We start from the raw sequence: 19,929 nt of genomic DNA, 5'->3' as shown, positions 1-19,929 counted from the left end.
ACATGACAAACAAAGTTCAACACCAAACCAAAGACACTTTAGTGGGTCTTAGTAGGCATTGGATTATCATTAAAGGAGTTGTAGGGTAAGTTCCTTTGATCTAAACCTAAGCATGGGTGCTAATGATTATTTGACCTAACGACGCACTTCGTTAAAGAAGATCTAACTTCAAATCTCATTTACGACACTTGTTAAGATATATATTTTAAATAAAGCTTGAGTTTGAATGGAGTGGGATAGCATAAACAATTCCACGTTGTAGCCGGCAATACTAAGGGAGGATCTTTACTGTATCTGGACTAATTCATGCTCAAATCCTCTCACCTTTTTGTACTTTGTATGACCATTGGAGATTAATAAGACATTAGAGATAATATCTTATTTAAGAGGTTCGGGTTTTAAAATCCTGACATTTTATTGTTTGGTTGAGCATATCCGTGACAAAGAGGAGCAACTCCAGTTGATGACTCAAATTGGCAAACTTTACATCCAAATATATAGACTAGAACTTTCTCACATTCAACTCCTCAGATTCAACTTCCTTATGCTAGTTATGCGATTAGCGATCAACTTTGTGAGGGATTATACACAACATTTCTATGTGATAATTTCTTCTTACCAATTGGGTGTTAGTTGGATTGACCCAAGTTTTTGGTGTGCTTCTAAAGTGATCCTGAGTTCAAGCTCATGTGGTACCCATGTGAGTTTTTCCCCCTCCCCCTTCCTAACTTTGATAAGAAAAAAAAAACAAAAAAAAGAAGAGATAATTTCTGCTTAATCTTCTCAAATTAATATATAAACTAAAACTTTCTTGTCATAAGAGTACATGTCCTTTATTCTTATTTTTTGTCTATCTTCCACCTCATGTGACATACAAATTTCTCTGGTAGTCTCATTTAGTATAAGTTATAAAAAGAATGTTACGGTCAATCGCCTACACAATACTCTAGACTTATAATCATCATGAAAACAATCTTTTCGCTCCATATAAGTTGCCGTTGTTCAAATGTTTGTTTGTTTTTGGGTTAATATAAATATGCGTAATTTTCATTTTACTATGGTAAAGTTTATTGACTTTTAGAGTTCGATACATCAAATTTTTTCCGTCTCAGTCGCGTACATAAAGTTGATTTTCTTACCACTTTCATACATATCGTCAATCTTTCTGTTACCAAGTCTGTTAACTGTTGACGTGGCAACAAATGTGCCCGAGCAAATTTTCGCTCTCCTTGTTCTCCCATCAAACCCAGAACCCCAGTCAACCCTTCTCAAGACACCCAAAAAACTTCTCTTTCCCCATGACCACCCACAAGACCTCATCCTCCTCCTCCTCGTCCTACCTCTTCAAAACCCAAACCCCAACCCAGCACGCAACTCACCCCCACAAAACCCAGAACCCACCCGCAACCCCCCAGATGAAAAGTGTTTTAATTAATTAATTAAATTTTCAATTTTTGAATTTGCAGAGAGAGAGAGAGAGAGAGAATTTGGATGGGTCTCGGGTAGGGCTGGGGGTGGATCTTGGCTGGTTGTATTGTGGCCAGGGACAGACCCAAGATTTGAAAATGGGGTGGGCTAGATTTACCTTATTAAACTGTTTTATTTTAGGCTTATGGAATTGATCATATATATAGATATATATATAAATTTAATTTAAGAACATATCATTTTTATTTTATTTATTTAAAAGGCATTTTTTACACCAACAATGCCAGGTAAGGTCTACCATGATGAACAAAAATGAATTAAGAGAAAAGAAAATTCATAAGAAATTTCAAAAATGAAAATTTATCATCACATAGATAGAGTCAGATAGACAGACGACAACTAGAGGTAACACTACAATTATCCAATTAGTTCGAATTAATATTTCTGCTATAAATGGGATTAACATTAACACTAACTATAAGAAATAAATAAAAAAACTCACCTGGGCTATGGCCCAGGTTGTACAAGTCATAGGTCTGTGTCTAATGGTGGCGTTGGGCTTTGGGGATGTGGGTTTAATGGGGGGCCAAGGGGGAGTGAGGAATTTATTTATTTATATTTAATTTTAAGATTTTAATTAATTAATAATATATGTGGTCCATATGACATAATATGAGTGAGTCTACGTGACATATTTATTGCAATGTCAGCAGTTAACATACCTATTAACAAAAAAAAGATTGACGACATGCATGAAAGTTGAAACTGATGAGAAAATCAACTTTGTGTATGCAACTGAGATAGAAAAAATTTGATATATCGAACTCTAAAAGTCGATAAATTTTACCGTAGTAAGGTGAAAATTGCCCTATAAATATCTTTTAAATTTAAAGAATAAAAAAGTAGTGTAAAGTCCAAACATATTCATCATCACAATGCATAGTGGCGGACCCGGCAAGATTTACTTTAGACAAATTTATTGAAGTGAAATTAAATTGTCATGACAAGGATGACATATCGTGGAGAAGAATCACTCATTGTCATGAAAAATCGAGGCCAAAAAAGGTGTTTGTTTTTGCATGGCCAAATCACTTTCATTTCCTTTATTTTTTTGTGATGGCAAATCAGACAATAAAGCTAACCAATTACATCTGCCTGCCTAATATGATTTATTATCAAAAATGATTCTTTGCTTCAACATATCTATGTTCATTAACCATGCAAATTACTTTTTTCAGATGCAATTTTCTTTATTCTAATATAAAAAATGTCACAAGAAGAAGGTTTGAGATGTTTGGACAGGTGTCGAATCTCCAAAGGACCAAAACAAAGGGAAGAGTCACATTGCAAGTGGTGGGTTTTTATTCCCTATATTACATGAAAAGATGTGGAAGAGAATTGATAGGAATCCAAACCGCAGGGCTGAAATACTGAGAGAAAATCGTTCCATAATTTGATAAGACCTTTTAATGCTACCAACTTCTTGGATCACATAAAATTATCAAGGCATAGAAAAGCTTTATATTGACCAGTCATCAAAAAGCTATTTCAATATGCTTTTGATGTCAATTTTCTAACACAGAATTTAGTTCACCAACCTAAAGAAAATAAGATGATGAGCATAAAAAATAGCAATTTTTTTATTGGTGATTTTTGACCGTTGATTCATATTGTGAAGCGTATGAGAAAGAATGAGAGACTCTAAGAAAATAGATATCACGGCTCAACATTAAGCAAAGTAGATGACATAAATGACATTATTCGACTATAAAAGTAAATAAAACAAGTAGTAGACGGATGAAATATCGAAAGATAAAGTAACTCACTCTAGTGAATTACAGTAACGTTGTACCCAACAATTGCATCACCCGTGGTAAAATCAATCCAATGTGTCTTGGCAATCGCATACCCCCGGCCCAACCGGAAAACCCCGGTTCCAGCCACGACCGGCATCTCCCGAACCGGGTTCATAGCCGAGTTCTTACCCAGAATACTAATCGAGCTACCGTTGTACATGCCATCCGTGAACCCAAAGTTCATGGCCATAATCAGCCCAAGCTCTTGCTGGCAAGATGACCCGTACAGTCCTTGGGCCCGACCCACGAGCTTGGAGTTCGGGTCGGGTGTTTCAGTAAGCGGGTCATCCGCCATAAGCAAAGCTCCGAAAAGGGTGGGGGACTTCTCGGTGTCTGTGGCTTGGGCTACACGCACGGCGCTTGGGGTCTTCCCGCTGAGAGTGTCGTGGAAGTAGAACTGGAGGTTGGTCACTGTCTCCGACGACGTCGTCTTCTTTCTCGTCTTGAGCTTCTTGGCCCACTTCAGCTCTGTGGAGTTTTGAGCTCCTTCAATGGCTGCCAGTAGAGAGATGAGCATGAGCAAAATCAGAGGGGTTGCTGAGTTTGCCATTGGGTGTAGTTTTGGAGGGTGTTTGCTGGGTTTGGGTTTGCGAACTGGGTTAAATAATGGGCGAGAGTTCAAACGCCGTTAAGCTACCCATCAACTAGAAGAAGATTTTCATTGGGGCCCACTAGCTATAAGTGGCCAACTCTCTTCTTTCACCAGGATTGTGTCTCAACTCTCCACAAAGAAAAAACAAGTCAAAAACACAGCTAGGGTTTTCAATTTAGAGTGTCTAAATTTCTTTTAATATTTTCGAAAAAAATATTAATAATAAAACTTCTGATCTTTCATTAACGAAAATAATAAAAGTAAGACAGATTAGGGCATTTTTTTAGTAGGGGACCCATAAATTTTGTTCCTAAAATTGTAATTACAAATGTGAAGCAAGCAAAACAAAAACAGAGACTAAAAGAGAAAATGGATTGCAAATGACTTACTAGTGTAGTGGTTTGGAGCAAATGTTCTTGGGTTTTGGTCTTAACATTCGTGTAGTGTGTGTGAATTTAATATATTATCGCCCATTTTAATATAGAAAAAAAGTCCTTAAAAAAAATTGAGAAAATAGGTTCGTAGTTACGATACATGGATGATATCATAGTTTTTCCTATCCAGAATTGAAAAGAAACAAAGTTTTCTACAATTACTAAACAGGGTTTAAACCTCAAATTGAAAATATAGAAAAGCACAATGAAAAAAATTAATGGGTAAGGAAGGAGTGGCGGTGGCCTTGTCACCATCATATAAATCAAAGTTTCATAATTGCACGAAAAAGTTGGTTGGCCTATATTATTTCTTGCCGACCCAAACAAATCCAGAAATTCTTTTTTCTTTTTTTTACTTTGTTTGGAATAAAAACATACATGCATGGCTGTTGCGTAACTAAGGAACCCGAAATTCAAATGGGATGCTATCTATATATGCATGTTTGTTTACCTAAATTTCTATTTTTGTCAACTGTCTCAAGTACACATGCGAGCATGAGCGACTGTCTCAAGTATTCCTTTTCATCGATTAATTAACAACATTTGTTATATTTTTCTTTCATATAAATCCAATCACCAATTGTAATTTGTGGGAATTAGTAATTAACACAAAGTTCATGTTATAATGGCTGGTTTATTTAATTTAATAATTCCAGTAAACCAAAAATTATTTCCATGATCAACATTGCTCAATTCAATAATGAACTAGAGTAACCCTGTACTCAAGAATGGCGTCACCGTTGGTAACATTCAAAAATTGTGTTTTCACCTTGACAAAACCTTTCGCCATTCTAAACCTCCCTCTCCCTCCCACGACTGCCAGCTCACGCTCCCCCGGCTCCATGATCGGGTTCCTCGAGAACACGCTGAAGGAGCTCCCGTTAAACTTACCCGTCGTAAAACCGAAATCCGCGTACATCACTAGCCCTAAGCTGTTCTCGTCCTGGACGGATGACACGTAGAGCCCCTGCGCATTCCCGACCACTTTTGAAGTGAACTCGGGGCCCTCACGGAGCGCGTCGTCGATGGCCCACACGCTGCCGAATGGCGTCGCCGACTTGTCGTATTTTGTGCCCTTCGGACGGGCGACTTCTACTGCGCTGGGTTTGGTGCCGCTGATGATGTCGAAGAGGTAGAAGTGGAGGCGCGTGACTTTTTCTCTGTGGCGGACGTTGAGGAGCGTGGCGGAGTGGTAGGTAGAGAGTGTTGGTGTGATCGCGGTGAGAGTCAAAGCCAAAACGAGGACGAATCGACTGCATTCCATTTTTATTTATTTTTTGGTTTGTCGGTATTTGTTTGTTTGTGTGTGGGGACAGATGGGGTTGAGGTGCTGTCTTATGTAGCAGATCAAAATTTGTGATTGGTTTGGAGTTGGATGATCCTAGCCGTTACATTGTTTCATGTTCATTGTGATTCATTTTGTGGTAATTAGTCTTATATGATAATAACTATTAAGGCAAAACTATATTTTCTGCTTAATCAGTCCTAAAGAGGAAGATTTCTCTCTGTTGTTTTATAATTTCAGTTACCATATATGAATGGGGAGATCAGATATGACATATATTTTGCTTAATTTTCTGTACTTGTCTGGAATGGAGATTAAGAACCAAGAACTATTTCAATTCATAAATTCTCTGATATTTAGTAACTTATAAGGAATAAAAGAAGGGTATTGTTAGGGGCACCAACTCTTTTACCAACTTATTTTCTTCTTAATTAGTCAAAAGATGGATATTTTCTTTGTTGTTTAATTCAGGTTACCATATATGAACGACAATATATGATATGTCGCTTATTTTTCCTTACTTTGGTGGAATCTGGATTGGAGATTAGAACTGTTCTGATTCATGAATCAAAAATTATATGAGGGTTACACATTAAAATTCGTAATACGTGGAAAATCAGGATTTAGATGAGTTACTATTCATTCTCTACCATATTCCAAACTTCTTCAGTTCTTGATTTCTCCCACTCTAATTCAAGTAAACATGAAATTATCATAATTTTGTCCCAACTAAGATGTATCATGTAATTTATAGATGACATTACAACACACTTGGTTCACGATTGCAAAAAAAAAAAGAAAAAAAGAAGTAAACTTCGGTTGAAGGCTATTCTAAATCATTATCAAGGCAAAAATGTAGGAGCCTTCCTAACTTTAGTAGCTTGCTCAAAACCGTAGGCAATCTGGATCAGCTTTGCCTCAGAACCCTTCAGTCCCCCAAAGGTTATGCCAAAGGGCACACCCTTCTTGTCATATCCAGCAGGGACACTAATTCCTGGGAAACCCCCAATTGCAAGCACAGGGGAAACATCTGAACCAGGAGTCACCAATGCATCTAGTCTGTTGTCTGTCAACAATTTTTCAAACCCATATTTTGTCAGCTTTGCTAGATTCAACAATGCTGCCTTTTCTTTGTTGCCTATCCCATTTGTTGCTTGGGCAGCAAGAAAAATGTCTTGTCCAAATTCCTTGATCAATTCCTTCACAGCAAAATCAAGTTTATTGGTCATCATTGAACATGGTTTATAGGGAACTCATTGTGCATGTGTATAATTTACTTACCACACCCGAGAACTTGAGGTTGAAGGTGATTACATCTGCCAATGATCGAACCGGAGATACCACCAGGTCTTTTAGATATGCATTCAATGCTAGCTTGAACTCAGCCAGTGAGCTGTTGCTTCCCCACTCAAATTGAAGTTCAAGATAACATCAATGTTGGCTATTTGTAAATGGTCTACCAAAACAGCACCTCCTTGCCTGCAATTTGCAGAAAGAACATTGTATCATGTTAAACGCTACATTTAATTGTTTTAATTGGACTAGTAATGAGCTCGAAAGTGCGTATAGTGTTACCTTAGAGTCTGGAAATGTTTCTCAAACGCTTGAAGCTGGAGAGATCCGCTGCCTGAAGTGAAGAAGGGATCCCTCACTATTCCAAGTCTCTTTCCTTTGAGCCCGTACGCCTGAAGAAATTGTTTGTAACCACCGCTTGGAATGTACTTGGAGGCTTCTCTGGTTGCTTGATCATTGTAATCATAGCCTACAATGGCATCAAGAACATGAACGGCGTCTGAAACTGTCCTGGTGATGGGCCTATTACAATCAACACAGTATAATACTACATTAGCTAAGGTTGCGGAAGTATATGTTGTTGTTGAAACAAGCAATGAACATCATAACACAAATAGTATTTTCTTGGGCTAAGTTTGCTAACTGAGATAGAGGAACAGAGTAGAAAAATCCAGAGAATGAAATGTTCGGTTTCGATTAAGTGCATGTACCCAACGGTGTCCTGTCTGGGAGTTACCGGAATCACCCCTGCACGGCTGGTGAGGCCAACTGTTGGTTTGATGCCCACAACTGAGTTGAAACTTGCTGGACATAATATGGAGCCATCAGTCTCAGTCCCCAGAGATACTGCTACCAAATTTGCTGCAGCTGAAATTGCTGGGCCACTGCTTGATCCACAGGGAGTTGCTGATAGCACATAAGGGTTCTGCACACAACCATTAGAGGATTGAAATTGTAATTACAAGTTATGCACAAAATCCATACTAATTCACAAGCATTTGAAAAGAACTTCAAAGCTCACCTTTCCTTGGCCACCTCTGGCACTCCAACCAGCGGGTGCTGCGAGAGACCTAAACTGAGCCCACTCACTTAAGCTAGCCTTGCCCAATATGATGGCTCCTGCGCTCCTCAACTTGCTCACCACACCGGCATCATGAGGCACAACTGACCCAAGAGCCAACGAGCCAGCAGTGGTGTTAAGCTCATCTTTGGTTCCAATGTTATCCTTGAGCAAGATAGGAATGCCATGTAACCCAGAATAGTAACCGGGGCCCTTTGCCTTTCGCTGATAGTCTGCCTTATCAGCTTGGTAAAGGGCATCTGGGTTCACCTCTATGACTGCATTAAGGACCGGGTTGAGCCTGCGGATTTCTTGAAGGTAGAACTCAACAAGTTTTCTTGAAGTCAGTTGGTTCTGTTTGAAAGCTAGTTGGAGATCAGAGATTGTAGCTTCTCTAATATAGAGCCCATGGACAGAAAAAGTTTGGGACCCAAATGAAGCCAAGGACAGAAGAATGAGAAGCAAAGATGGGAAGAGAGGAAAGCATGATGGTGATTTTGCAGCCATTGAAGTGATGTAGTGGCTGATTTGATTTGCTCAGAGGAGTTCCACCAGCTACAATTTATATAAACAAAATCTTTGGACCAATGACAGTTTCTTAATCTTAATCGGGCATGGTCTCTTTGTAGCCTAGTTCAAGTTTTTACAAGATGCTTTAGTTAAATGCATGCCATTGTGCAATAAAATACAACAATAACAAGGCTAAGAGCATATGGCAATGAATCCATAATCGGCTAAACTCTGCAGCATTTTACGAATATTCGAGAAGAAGATAGTCCAGATATATACAGAAACGATTTTTAGCATTTTACTTGGTTATAAAAAGTTGCCTTGCCTATGACCAATTCATAGCCTTGGCCGTCTCTCTTCTAGTAAATATAGCTTCTACTGCTTAATTGCTTGTATTTGAGATTTAATCGATCTTGTCTCGTCTATTTGGATTTGGGAAGATGCTTATCAGGGTTATAATACATCAGCCATAGTAAGTAGGTGGAATTAGTGACTTATTACATAACCTTGGACATTTAGCCCACATCAAAACAAATGGCACACAGATTATTCATGAGCAGTATGATTTTGTTTTGTTTGAAATACTACCGCAATGTCAATTGACTTGAGATGCAGCCCATCATGGGCCATTAGCAGCATAACTGAACTTTACTCTTTTAACTCAATGGAAATGCTAGTGATTTCCTTGGAGGTGCTCTTGAGCGGCTAGGCTGGGTCTTTCAGTGGCTGGAGCTATGGTGGGGATTGAGGACTAAACTTCAGGAGTGAGAGTGGCTGTGCTAGAGATAAGTTGGTCTTAAGAACCAACAGGTGGAGGCTTCCTGATCTTAGTTGCTTGCTCAAACGCGTATGCAATCTCAATCAGCTTTGGCTCTGAACCCTTTAGCCCCCCAAAGCAGATTCCAAAAGGGTATTTTTCAGTGTCATGGAATCCTGCCGGCACAATAATGCCCGGAAACCCACCAATTGCAAGGATAGAAGAAGCAGTGCTAGAATAAGTCACCAAGGCATCTAGGCTCTTATCTGTCATTAGCTTCTCAAATCCATCTCTAGACAGTCTTTCTAAATTTGACAACACTTCCAGCTCTTTTGGTCCTATTCCATTAGTCTTCTCAGACTCTTCTAAGAGATCTTGTCCATATTCATTGATCTTTTCCTGTGAATGATCATTAAGCATGATCTTTTAGTACATGAACTTATCTAGGGATTACCAAATATGTGCAAAATGTATGTGTATGAATGCATTAGCCCAGGTATATATATATATATAACACACTCAACTACTCAAGCATGTAAAGCAAGTCTTTGAGAACAGACAGTAAGAGGCTGCAAATTGAAAAGTACATCAAATTGATCCTATTTACTCACCAATTTCGAGTTTTTATTGTTGTAGGCTATCACATCTGCCAAGGATCGCACTGGGGAAGCCACCAAATCCTTAAGGTATGTGTTTAAGGATATTTTGAACTCAGCAGACAATGCAGTCTGTTCATCACTTACAATATCGAACACGATTTTGTCCAAATTGGCTATTTCCAAATGGTCTACCAAAATAGCACCTCCATTCCTAAATTAAACATACCAGAACTTATTGCGTAATCAGAATGGATGGAGGATATATGTCTCCAGTTGAGACTAATACTAGAGGATGGAAACCTGCTTACCTCAGTGTGTTGAGATGTTTTTCAAAAATTTGAGTCAAGAAAGGGTCATCCTCCAAGTCATAGAAGGCTCTCAATATCCCTAATCTCTTTCCTCCAAGTCCATCGCATTTGAGAAATTGTGCATAGCCACCCTCAGGAATGTACTTCGATGTCTCAATTGTTGCAATATCAATGTTGTCAGCGCCTGCAATGACGTCAAGAACATAAGCAGCATCTGATACTGTCCTACAGATGGGCCTGCTCAATCCAACACCAAAAAACAATGAGAAAAAACTAGTCATCTGACTATTAAAGGTATCCAAAATTAATGCTACATACCCAACTGTGTCCTGTCTCGGGGAGATCGGGACAACTCCTGCTCGACTAGTAAGACCAACTGTTGGTTTGATGCCAACTACTGAGTTATAACTGCATGGACTTAAAATTGATCCATCTGTCTCAGTCCCCAGTGCCACTGCTACCAGACTTGCTGCCACTGATATTGCTGACCCGCTGCTTGAGCCGCCAGGCGTCTCCTCAAAATTGTACGGGTTCTGCACTCCACCAAACTGGCTTAGTCTACTGATGTTTTTTTCCTTGTACAGTTTAAATTATAAAAATGGTCTCATACCATACAGATCAACAGGCGGACTCTTGTTTGACTGTCTGTTTGAGATTGACAGTTTCGCAACCATACCAAATATCATGAGAGAACTTAACCCTTTAAATTAATCAAACAAGTGATAATTGTATGATATATATCAACTCACCACTCCTTGGCCACCTCTGGCATTCCAACCGGAAGGTGCACTATTGGACCTCCAATTGGACCACTCACTCAAGCTGGCCTTTCCCAGTATGATGGCCCCAGCCTCCCTCAACTTGGTCACCACGCCGGCGTCCCGGGGCACAACAGAGCCAAGCAGAGCATAAGAGCCAGCTGTGGTGTTCAACTTGTCCTTGGTTGCAGTGTTGTCCTTGACCAGAATGGGAATGCCATGCAACTTAGAGAGTGGCACAGATGGTGGCTTGGTCTTGCGCTCGTAGTCAGCCTTTTCGGCAAGGTCAAGCGCATCCGGGTTCACTTCTATGACCCCCTTGAGGAAAGGGTTGAGTCTGGTGATTTCTCCAAGGTAAAATTGGACAAGTTGCCTTGAGGTGAGCTGGTTGTGCTTGAAAGCAAGTTGGAGATCATCTATGGTGGCTTCCCTGATTGAGAACCCTTGCCCTGTAATTGTTTGTGGCCCAGATGACAATGTAAACAGAAGAATCACAAGTAAGCAGTGGACTAGCTGCAGACTCACAGAGTTCATAACTTCAAACTTTGAAACACAACTGGGCTGAGGTATGAGATATCGGCCGATAAATCCCTTTCTCAGAGTACCGAAACTGAAACTGGGGAAGCCATTTCTTCTCCCAAACTAATTAAGCCATAATTGAGTACCCATGTACTAATCAAGCAAAAATTCAATTAATTTACTAATTAAGCCCTTAATTAAAACTCCATAGAGCTCAAGATTGAGAGCGAAACCTAAATCGTAAAGCCATGTGTCAAGTTATGTGATTATCTAACCCTAATCGAATCCTAAGTGCCCTACAATAGGTTTACAGTTAGGGTTCGAGGCTTGCGAATGGTTTTGGAACAAGTTCGGATAAGTTTGAAAGCGATGGTTTTTGTTTCGAGACTTAGTATAGCCAAGCGGCTATACTCGTTTTTTCAAATTTTTTTATAAAAAAAGTATAGCCGCCCGGATTTTCCTGTTTGGCACGTGGCGCTTATGCGCTGGGTGGGTCTATATATATATATATAAAATAATAATATAGTCGTGCTGCTATACCCGTTTTTCCTAATGTTTAAATATATATATTCTTTACTGTTTTGACACATGGCACCTAGGAGCTAGGAGCGTTCTTTTTTTAATATATACAAAGTACTGCCGTGCGGCTATACTATTTTTTTTTTAATTTTTAATATTTTAAAAATATAAAATTTGTGTCTTTCCTTTTGTTTTTTGGCCTACTTCTTTAATTTACTACATGTAATCAAGTAATATCTTAGCCTTTTTTAATCACTTTCCTTAGTAATTATATTTTAATTATTATTTAATATATAAAAATTAAAGAAAAAGTCCACAAAGTATTTAATTGCTATTTGTTAAGTCTTTTGTGAAATCGTTTGGGTGTCTTAATTAAATTTCTCCATAGGTCAAGAGCCCTATCCATTACTATTAGGCCATTACGCTAGTATATATTGTCCCTTTTTGATTTTGTACTTTTCCAGAGTTATTACCCGTATAAATATTTTAGTACTTTTACGTTTAATATTGTATTATACATGTACGCACGTATTTTTCATGTTTAATATATGTATTTTTTACAAAACTTTTAGTTAGACACATAAAATTCACGTATTATACACATAATTCTCACATATTACTGAGTAAAAATAATATATATATATATTTTAAAAGGTATAGCCGCAAGGCTGTACACAATTTTTCCTAATTGTTTTTCAAAAAAATAGTATAGCCGGGCGGCAATACGCGTTTTTTGAAACTTTTTAAAAAAATAGTATAGCCGTCCAGCTTTACCTACTTGACACGTGGCGCTTAGGAGCTGGGCGGGTATATATATATATATAAATAGTATAGCCGCCCAGCTATACTATATTTTTGAATTTTTATAAAAAAAAAATAGTAGAGCCGTGCGGCTATACAGTTTTTCCTTTTTTTTTTTTATTTATAAAATATATAAAAACAAATAAGCTTTACTGTTTTGACACGTGGCACTTAGGGGCTGGTAGCGTTCTTTTAAAAAAAAATTATACATAGTACAGCCGGGCGGCTATACATAGTTGTGCTTAGGGGTGGGCATTCAAACCTGCAAACCGGAAGTCCGAGTCGAACCACACCGAAAAAAAGGGGAAAAAAACTGAGTTGACCAAAAAGTTAACAACCGGTCAAAAATTGAACCGGACTGGTTTGGACCAGTTTTGGATCCGATTATGTCTTCAAAAATCAGACTGGGCCAAACCGAATTTGTCAAATTTAAAAAAATATAATTTCAATATTTATTTATATTCAATACTATATTTTTAATATCATAACTAATATTTATCCAAGTTCAATTTCAAAACATCTCTCTTTTCTACCTTTAATATTTATTTTTATATGAAATTAAATAATTTAAAAAAAATAATTTTAATAATCCGGTTCAAAACCGAACCGAATTGGAATCGAATCGGAACCGATTCAACCCGAACCAGACAGTTTTTGAAAATTTTTTGTTAAAACCAAACCGAACCAAACCAGATAAATAGTACCAGATTCGATTATAATTTGAGGCAAAAATTGATCCAAACCGAACCGTATCCAGCCTTAGTTGTGCTGTTTCCTTCCTTTCCCTTTGTTTTAAAAATTTAGAAAAATAAATCTGTTACATATTCCCTTGGGAATCACTACCTCTCTTCTCTCTCAATTTTTTTGTCTAGTGCGATTTCCAAAGGAATATGTAACAGATTCTTCTTATTTTTTTCCAATTATTTTTAATGTTGCATATTTATGCTGCTATTGATCAAAGAGCAATTTGAATAGATGATATTCAATTGGTTAATTCTCACGGGATAGGAATTTTACTTAGGCTTATTATTTAGTTAGTTATATTATGTTTCTTATGGTTATGGATCATGTTTATAATGTCTAAATCATGCATATTTTTTGCCAACCAAGTCTAGCACGGTGAAAAAGAACCTTGACTTGTAAACATTAACAAATAAAATAAAATAATTTCATACCTTTCATCAACTCTCTTGTAGTTTAGACTCTCACTTGTACTCTTAATGCTAAATGTATTGGTATTGCGGTCAAATCATGATGCATTCCAGTGATTAAACAAATGAAAAGGTTATCATAGAAAACAAGTAATTAATAGTTTTCAATTTTAATAGAATTTCTGTTTTTTTTTATTTAAATTATTTGGGAGAGCCATTTGAACTTGAATCTCTTACAACATTTGAAAGAGAAATGTATTAGGGCAAGAGAACAGTTGTAATAAAATCTAAATGATCAATAAGACTACAATAGTACACCCATTTGCTTCAATACCCCAATAAAATGGGGCTCTAAATCTTGAAATTTTTTAAGTGAAGGAGGCTTCCTAATCTTAGTGGCTTGCTCAAAGCCGTATGCTATCTCAATTAGTTTTGGCTCCGAACCCCTCAGCCCGCCAAAGGAGATGCCAAACGGTACCCCATCTTTAGTATATCCTGCTGGGACAACCACACCTGGGGAACCTGCTATGGCGAGCAACGTCGACACGGCTGCAGATGGAGCCACCACTGCGTCTAGCCTCTTCTTCGTCACGAGCTTCTCGAAACCATTTTTGGATAGCTTTGCCAAGTTTACCAGCGCTGCCTTCTCTGCATTGCCAATCCCATTTGTTGCTTCAGCTTCCAAGAGTCGGCCTTGGCCATACTCCTTCACTTTCTCCTGCATTGCCGGTAGCTCAACCAATTACTTAGGACAAATTCTGAGCATAATTTGGAAGTAACATAAAACTTTGCTCCTATTTACTCATCAGTTTTGAGTTCTTATTGTTGAAGGCTATCACGTCTGCCAAGGATTGAACCGGCGAAGCCACCAAGTTCTTGAGGTATTTGTTCAAGTAAAGTTGATTTTATCATTCTTTTTTTCTTATTTTTCTTTACTTTGGTGGAATCTGGATTGGAGACTAGAACTATTCCGATTCATGAATCAAAAATTATATACGGGTTACACATTAAAATCCGTAATATGTGAAAAATCAGGATTTAGATGAGTTACTATTCATTCTCTACCATATTCCCAATTTCTCCGGTTCTTGACTTCTCCCACTCTAATTCAAGTAAACATGAAATTATCAAAATTTTGTCCCAACTAAGATGTATCATGTAATTTATAGATGACATTACAACACACTTGGTTCATGACTGCAACAAAAGAAGTAAACTTCGGTTGAAAGCTATTCTAAATCATTATCAAGGCAAAAATGTAGGAGCCTTCCTAACTTTAGTAGCTTGCTCAAAACCATAGGCAATCTGGATCAGCTTTGGCTCAGAACCCTTCAGTCCCCCGAAGGTTATGCCAAAGGGCACACCCTGCTTGTCATATCCAGCAGGGACACTAATTCCTGGGAAACCCCCAATTGCAAGCACAGGGGAAACATGTGAACCAGGAGTCACCAATGCATCTAGCCTGTTGTCTGTCAACAATTTCTCAAACCCATATTTTGTCAGCTTAGCTAGATTCAACAAAGCTGCCTTTTCATTGTTGCCTATCCCATTTGTTGCTTGGGCAGCAAGAAAAATGTCTTGTCCAAATTCCTTGATCAATTCCTTCACAGCAAAATCAAGTTTATTGGTCATCATTGAACATGGATTATAGGGAACTTATTGTGCATGTGTATAATTTACTTACCACACCCGAGAACTTGAGGTTGAAGGCGATTACATCTGCCAATGATCGAACCGGAGATACCACCAGGTCTTTTAGATATGCATTCAAGGCTAGCTTGAACTCAGCCAGTGATGCTGTTGCTTCCCCACTCAAAATGAAGTTCAAGATAACATCAATGTTGGCTATTTGTAAATGGTCTACCAAAACAGCACCTCCTTGCCTGCAATTTGCAGAAAGAACATTGTATCATGTTAAACACTACATTTAATTGGTTCAATTGGACTAGTAACGAGCTCGAAAGTGCATACAGTGCTACCTTAGAGTCTGGAAATGTTTCTCAAACGCTTGAAGCTGGAGAGATCCGCTGCCTGAAGTGAAGAAGGGATCCCTCACTATTCCAAGTCTCTTTCCTTTGAGCCCGTACGCCTGAAGAAATTGTTTGTAGCCACCGCTTGGAATGTACTTGGAGGCTTCTCTGGTTGCTTGATCATTGTAATCATAGCCTACAATGGCATCAAGAACATGAACGGCATCTGAAACTGTCCTGGTGATGGGCCTATTACATTCAACACAGTATAATACTACATTAGCTAAGGTTGCAGAAATATATATTGTTGTTGAAACAAGTAAAGAACATCATAACACAAATAGAATTTTCTTGGGCTAAGTTTTCTAATTGAGACGGAGGAACAGAGTAGAACAATCTAGACAATGAAATGTTTGGTTTCGATTAAGAGCACGTACCCAACGGTGTCCTGTCTGGGAGTTACCGGAATCACCCCTGCACGGCTGATGAGGCCAACTGTTGGTTTTATGCCCACAACGGAGTTGAAACTTGCTGGACATAATATGGAGCCATCAGTCTCAGTCCCCATTGATACTGCTACCAAATTTGCTGCAGCTGAAATTGCTGGTCCACTGCTTGATCCACAGGGAGTTGCTGATAGCACATAAGGGTTCTGCACACCATCATAGAGCATTGAAATTGTAATTACAAGTTATGCGAAAAATCCATACTTATTCACAAGAATTTGACAAGAACTTCAAAGCTCACCTTTCCTTGCCCACCTCTGGCACTCCAGCCAGCGGGTGCTGCAAGAGACCTGAACTGAGACCACTCACTTAAGCTAGCCTTCCCCAATATGATGGCTCCCGCGCTCCTTAACTTGCTCACCACGCCGGCATCACGAGGCACAACTGAGCCAAGCAGAGCCAATGAGCCAGCAGTGGTGTTAAGCTTATCTTTGGTTCCAATGTTGTCCTTGAGCAAGATAGGAATACCACCCAGAATAGTAACCGGGGCACTTTGCCTTTCGCTGATAGTCTGCCTTATCAGCTTGGTGAAGGGCATCTGGGTTCACCTCTAGGACTGCATTAAGGACCGGGTTGAGCCTGTGGATTTCTTGAAGGTAGAACTCAACAAGTTTTCTTGAAGTCAGTTGGTTCTGTTTGAAAGCTAGTCGGAGATCAGAGATTGTAGCTTCTCTAATATAGAGCCCATGGACAGAAAAAGTTTGGGACCTAAATGAAGCTAAGGATAGAAGAATGAGAAGCAATGATGGGAAGAGAGGAAAGCATGATGATTGTGGGAACCTAATTAAATCAAACTTTAGGTCAAATAATTCCTACAATTTGGGGATTATTTGACCAAATTGGGAAGTGATCAACCTAATTGGAAGTTACTCAATTTAATTGGGAATTATCCAATTAAATTGAACGTTACCTAATTAGGTTGAGATTTGATTTGGTTAATTACCACGATCCCCAATTAAATGAGGAGTTACCTAATTGAATCGGGATTTGATTTGATGCCTACCACAATTAGGGATTTGATTTACCATAATAAATCAAATCCCTAATTAATCAAATCAATCCCAAAAAGGGGAGGAATAATTCCCTTCCATCTACGGAATTATTCCTCTGAAACCCTAGCCTCCGAGACCACTATAAAAGCATAGCCACACACAAGGGTTGAGGTACGTCAGAATTACTACTAAAATCTCTACAGAAAATTCCTCTCAAACCCTAGCCACCTCTTTTCTCTCTCTCTTTTACATAAGGCTCCGGCCGCCCGATTTATATTATAAACACATCCCGTACCCTATTTTAGCTATCGTTTCTCTACGGATCGATTGAACTGACTTAGGCATCGGAGGGCCTTTGGCCAACACCCCCCGGGTGTGGTCCTCTTATTTGTTCTATTTTGCAGGGAGAAAGAGGCGGCGAAGAAGAAAGGGGAATCTTCCGAACCGAATATTCTCGTGGGGAAATTTGCTCCCGCAAATTGGTGCTTTCATTGAGAGCACGAGTTATACTCAACGCGTGCTCAAGGAATCCGTTCCTCCTATTTTCCAATCCACCGAAGCCTTCCAAACAACCATGGTTGGAAGCATGAACACGAGAGGCAAAGCCGCCGCGATGGCTAGATCCGCGACGGCCCAAAGCCACTCCACCCACGATCCCGCGATCGACATGGTGGCACCTCCTCTCACCACCGCACCGGCCACCGCCGCCGAACATGGTGGAACTTCCCATCAAGTGGACTCGTTACCACCGCCGACCCGGGGCCGGTCTTGGAGCAACTCCAAGCATTCCCTCTATTGCCTCCACGCGCGACGCACGCTCCTGCATACACCTCCAATGAAAACCTAGCCCGTGTGCAGTTGGGCTCCACACACTTCTCTCCTCCCGATCCACGAAAGTCAAGCAGACCTTAATCTAAGAGTTGACCAGCTAGCTCAGAGAATGGACGACCAAAGCAATCTAATGAGGCAGCTCATCAACCAAATAGGCTTTGCTCAAAACCTTGGCCTTGGACAACCGGGCGAGGAGAGAAGGCTGGACGAACGCGCGGTGGACGACTCGACGTCCGTGCCCGCTTGGGCCCGCAGGGAAATGTACATCAAAGGCTAGGCCCCCAAGGAGGTCAGCCAAACAACCATCGCAACGAGGATCGCGAAGAAAGGCGTTTAGCTATCTACTCGCAGAGAAGCGTTCTCGAAAGGCTAGGCCCCCAGGGAGGCCAGTTGGATAACCCTCACAATGAGGACCATGAGGAAAGACGCTCCGTTACTCACTCTCGAAGAACCAATTCTCGTCGACAAGCTACAGAGAATCTTTCGCAGGCGCAGTCCACCAACACTCCAACTAGGCAGCGCAGGCGAGAAGGTCGACCCTCGGAGGACAATGAGGAAGTCAGTCAATCCCGTGGAGGTCGCCAACGTAACAAACTAGCAATGTGTGCAGAGGACGTTGAGAAGCTCGTGAATGACCGACTTCGAGACTTGAAGACCGGAGGAAACTTCGAGGATTCACTACGTAAGGAGATGGACCAGGTGAACTCTACGCCTTTCACCCTCGATATCGAGCAGGCTGTTCACCCGAAGCGATTCTCGACACCCTCGTTCATACACTTCAAAGGGGATTCCGATCCCGAGAGCCACTTAAAACACTTCAAAAGTGTTATGATCCTCCACCAGGCTGACGACGCGCTAATGTGCAAGGTATTTACGATAACCTTGCGAGGAGCAGCCCAAGACTGGTTCCACACCCTACCATCCAGGTCGATCAGCAGCTTCAAGGAGCTAGCTTACGTCTTCACCAAAGAATACACCTCTTACCGGACAATCAAGAAGAACCCTGACCACTTGTACAACCTGCGCAAGAAGTCTGACGAATCCCTTCGAGATTACATCAAGAGATTCAAGGCGAAAAGGCGAACATTGTAGGATGTGACGACCGAATCGCGTCCTCCGCTTTCAAGAAAGGTCTTCCAGCTGAGCACGACTTGTACCGCGAGCTGACTATCACTCCCAGCCAGACTCTGGCAGAGGTCTACGCGACTGCGGAACGCTACGCGCTCTGGGATGACGATCGAATCGCCGCAAAGAAGTCTACAAAGCAGGAAGATCAGCCGACTAAACGGGCAAGCCAAAGAGGCGACAACAGGAGCAAGGACAAGCGCAGGTCGCACCTACGAGAGGAGGCTACGGCAGGAGAGAACTATACCAAGTTCACCATCCCCATACATCAAATCTTAGCCCAAGTGAAGAACAAACCTTGGGTAAGAAGACCACCACCATTGAAAGGAGATCCGGACAAGAGGGACACTAGCAAATACTGTGCCTTCCATGGAACGCACGGACACACTACGAACAACTGCTTCGCTTGGAAAGCGCATCTTGAAGAACTCGTGAGAGAAGGTCACTGCACAGAATTCATTGCGAAGCAGGCCATCCAACGAATTGAAGATCGAGACACCGCCAAAGAGCTGCCTCAGAAGGTCATAAGGATTAACACCATCCTAGCCGACTCCGAGGAGTCTGGGCTGACCAGCAAGGAAAAGAAGAGGAAGATCAAACAGGCCACTGGGATCTCCCAAGTCTCGACCGACCTT

General features: G+C 40.3%; 5 protein-coding genes and 1 pseudogene across 5 annotated transcripts; all 6 read right to left on the bottom strand.

Annotated features, from left to right (window-relative positions):
- Positions 1-3,123: 3,123 nt before the first annotated feature.
- Positions 3,124-3,963, bottom strand: LOC117637699 (dirigent protein 23-like). Its single transcript, XM_034372674.1, has one exon. It carries the CDS (start codon positions 3,832-3,834, stop codon positions 3,256-3,258), a length of 579 nt encoding a protein of 192 aa, XP_034228565.1. The 5' UTR covers positions 3,835-3,963; the 3' UTR covers positions 3,124-3,255.
- A 1,008-nt stretch (positions 3,964-4,971) lies between these two features.
- On the bottom strand, positions 4,972-5,592 carry LOC117638190 (dirigent protein 15-like). Its single transcript, XM_034373320.1, has one exon. It carries the CDS (start codon positions 5,572-5,574, stop codon positions 5,005-5,007), a length of 570 nt encoding a protein of 189 aa, XP_034229211.1. The 5' UTR covers positions 5,575-5,592; the 3' UTR covers positions 4,972-5,004.
- Positions 5,593-6,187: 595 nt separating this feature from the next.
- Positions 6,188-8,609, bottom strand: LOC117638776 (annotated as a pseudogene).
- Positions 8,610-8,860: 251 nt separating this feature from the next.
- LOC117638778 (probable amidase At4g34880) lies at positions 8,861-11,532 on the bottom strand. The gene is made up of 5 exons (XM_034373892.1): positions 10,872-11,532; positions 10,441-10,655; positions 10,123-10,359; positions 9,827-10,025; positions 8,861-9,614 (listed from the first exon to the last, which is right to left on the bottom strand). The coding sequence occupies exons 1-5, from the start codon at positions 11,412-11,414 to the stop codon at positions 9,255-9,257; spliced, it is 1,554 nt and encodes a 517-aa protein (XP_034229783.1). The 5' UTR covers positions 11,415-11,532; the 3' UTR covers positions 8,861-9,254.
- Positions 11,533-14,174: 2,642 nt separating this feature from the next.
- Positions 14,175-14,628, bottom strand: LOC117638561 (probable amidase At4g34880). The gene has a single exon (XM_034373669.1). It carries the CDS (start codon positions 14,592-14,594, stop codon positions 14,175-14,177), a length of 420 nt encoding a protein of 139 aa, XP_034229560.1. The 5' UTR covers positions 14,595-14,628.
- A 346-nt stretch (positions 14,629-14,974) lies between these two features.
- On the bottom strand, positions 14,975-16,987 carry LOC117637400 (probable amidase At4g34880). The gene is made up of 5 exons (XM_034372279.1): positions 16,588-16,987; positions 16,278-16,492; positions 15,850-16,089; positions 15,555-15,753; positions 14,975-15,472 (listed from the first exon to the last, which is right to left on the bottom strand). Exons 1-5 carry the CDS (start codon positions 16,882-16,884, stop codon positions 15,116-15,118), a joined length of 1,308 nt encoding a protein of 435 aa, XP_034228170.1. The 5' UTR covers positions 16,885-16,987; the 3' UTR covers positions 14,975-15,115.
- Positions 16,988-19,929: the final 2,942 nt, after the last annotated feature.

The sequence above is a fragment of the Prunus dulcis genome, chromosome 8 (assembly GCF_902201215.1).
Source record: "Prunus dulcis chromosome 8, ALMONDv2, whole genome shotgun sequence".
In the NCBI taxonomy this organism is placed as follows: domain Eukaryota; kingdom Viridiplantae; phylum Streptophyta; class Magnoliopsida; order Rosales; family Rosaceae; genus Prunus; species Prunus dulcis.
This window is presented reverse-complemented; position numbering and strand designations above follow the sequence as displayed.

Excerpts from the sequence above, each read along its gene's own strand:
- LOC117637699 (XM_034372674.1), bottom strand. The coding sequence starts at position 3,834 with ATGGCAAACTCAGCAACCCCTCTGATTTTGCTCATGCTCATCTCTCTA.
- LOC117638190 (XM_034373320.1), bottom strand. The coding sequence starts at position 5,574 with ATGGAATGCAGTCGATTCGTCCTCGTTTTGGCTTTGACTCTCACCGCG.
- LOC117638778 (XM_034373892.1), bottom strand. The coding sequence starts at position 11,414 with ATGAACTCTGTGAGTCTGCAGCTAGTCCACTGCTTACTTGTGATTCTT. Across the intron at positions 10,656-10,871 it reads CCAGAGGTGGCCAAGGAGTG|AACCCGTACAATTTTGAGGA; the intron begins GTGAGTTGATAT and ends GGTGGAGTGCAG. Across the intron at positions 9,615-9,826 it reads ACAATAAAAACTCGAAATTG|GAAAAGATCAATGAATATGG; the intron begins GTGAGTAAATAG and ends GATCATTCACAG.
- LOC117638561 (XM_034373669.1), bottom strand. The coding sequence starts at position 14,594 with ATGCAGGAGAAAGTGAAGGAGTATGGCCAAGGCCGACTCTTGGAAGCT.
- LOC117637400 (XM_034372279.1), bottom strand. The coding sequence starts at position 16,884 with ATGCCCTTCACCAAGCTGATAAGGCAGACTATCAGCGAAAGGCAAAGT. Across the intron at positions 16,493-16,587 it reads CCAGAGGTGGGCAAGGAAAG|AACCCTTATGTGCTATCAGC; the intron begins GTGAGCTTTGAA and ends GATGGTGTGCAG. Across the intron at positions 15,473-15,554 it reads ACCTCAAGTTCTCGGGTGTG|GAATTGATCAAGGAATTTGG; the intron begins GTAAGTAAATTA and ends TTTGCTGTGAAG.